Here is a 1,261-nt window from a genome sequence, read left to right on the forward strand (position 1 = left end):
TGTTTGTCGAGCGTGCGAGTCCCTGCCCACGCCCGGGGAGAGTCCCACTCGTTGCCCCATGCTGTTGCCCGGTGCTTGAGCCACGGCTCCACCGGCCCCACCAGCCCAGGGGCAAAGGGAGGCACCAGCTGGCACCCACAGAGGAGTTCCCAGGTGAACAGGAGTGTCCGAGGCGTGTGGACCTGGGCTCAGCCAGCTTTTGGTGCCCAATCACAGCCACATGACTGAGCATCACCACTACAGCCCACCAAAAAACTGTGTCAGGATAACAGACCATATGCCCCTAGCCATTCAGGTCCTGAGCACATAACAGCAGGAAGCCACTACAGGGGTGTGTGCCATGACACCAGGCTCCAGAAGAAAGACAATAGGTGGGATGTCTTAGTGCCTCCCACAGTCCAAGGTACAGTTGTTTTGACATGGCAAATAAACGGATCCCCAGTGGCCCCTCCTCTGGGCCTGGCTGGTCCCAGTCCCAGGCCAACAGCCCCCACTTGCCTGGTGCTGACCGCCAGGATGTCGCTGATGTTGGAGAAGAGATGGTGATGCTCCATCTGAGTCATGGTCTCCTTCAGCTCCTCCGACCTCATGAAGTGGCACACCAGGACGCTCAGGCTGTGCATGTAGGAGTACTCGGAAGTGATGATTTCAAACATGGCCTGAAAAAAGCAGAGCAGTGAAGATGGAACAGCACAAACTGACTACACAAGGCAGTGAATTAAAACTTGCTGCATCTTATTTACATTTGGTTGGCATAAAGCCACTGGAAACACGGTGTTCCCAGCACCATCTCGTGCATTGCTTGGCCTACATCAAAAACTTCAGCGTGGTTTAGTCATTACCACACCGCAGCACTAAGCTGTTCTGTCCAGTGGCTATTTCCCACCAGCACCCGAAGGCATCGCCCACTTCCCTGCCAAGGTGTGGGGAAGCAGCAGCAGCACGGAGCCATCTGCAGGGGCTGAGCCCGGGGCTGAGCCCAGCCCAGCCCAGCTCCGAGCAGACCCTGGCACAGGGCTCGGGCACGGCCAGGGCCCCCTCACCTCCTGCCGCTTGCGCTCCTCGGGAGAGATCCTCTGCAGGATGCCCGCCTCCAGCACCTGCGGGCGAGAGACCAGGGGGGCATCGGGGTGGGCACCAGAGTGAGCATCAGCGTGAGTGTGGGGTGAGCGTCGGGGGGAGCATGGGGGGGAGCGTGGGGGGAGCATCGCCTCCACCACCGACCGGCGGTCCTTGCACGCCCTCTAGTGCGGCCGGTGGC

General features: G+C 60.0%; 1 protein-coding gene across 1 annotated transcript in view; it reads right to left on the reverse strand.

The window, feature by feature from the left end:
- Positions 1–1,100, reverse strand: part of LOC103779848 (rho guanine nucleotide exchange factor 16-like) — a gene marked incomplete at both ends in the record, with an annotated part of 4,251 nt that extends 3,151 nt beyond the window's left edge. The window contains 2 exons of the mRNA XM_008947492.1: positions 499–659; positions 1,044–1,100. Coding sequence (XP_008945740.1) covers positions 499–659; positions 1,044–1,100 — 218 coding nt within the window. The remainder of the gene's footprint in view (positions 1–498; positions 660–1,043) is intronic.
- Positions 1,101–1,261: the final 161 nt, after the last annotated feature.

The sequence above is a fragment of the Merops nubicus genome, unplaced genomic scaffold (genome assembly GCF_000691845.1).
Source record: "Merops nubicus isolate BGI_N331 unplaced genomic scaffold, ASM69184v1 scaffold46999, whole genome shotgun sequence".
Classification (NCBI taxonomy): domain Eukaryota; kingdom Metazoa; phylum Chordata; class Aves; order Coraciiformes; family Meropidae; genus Merops; species Merops nubicus.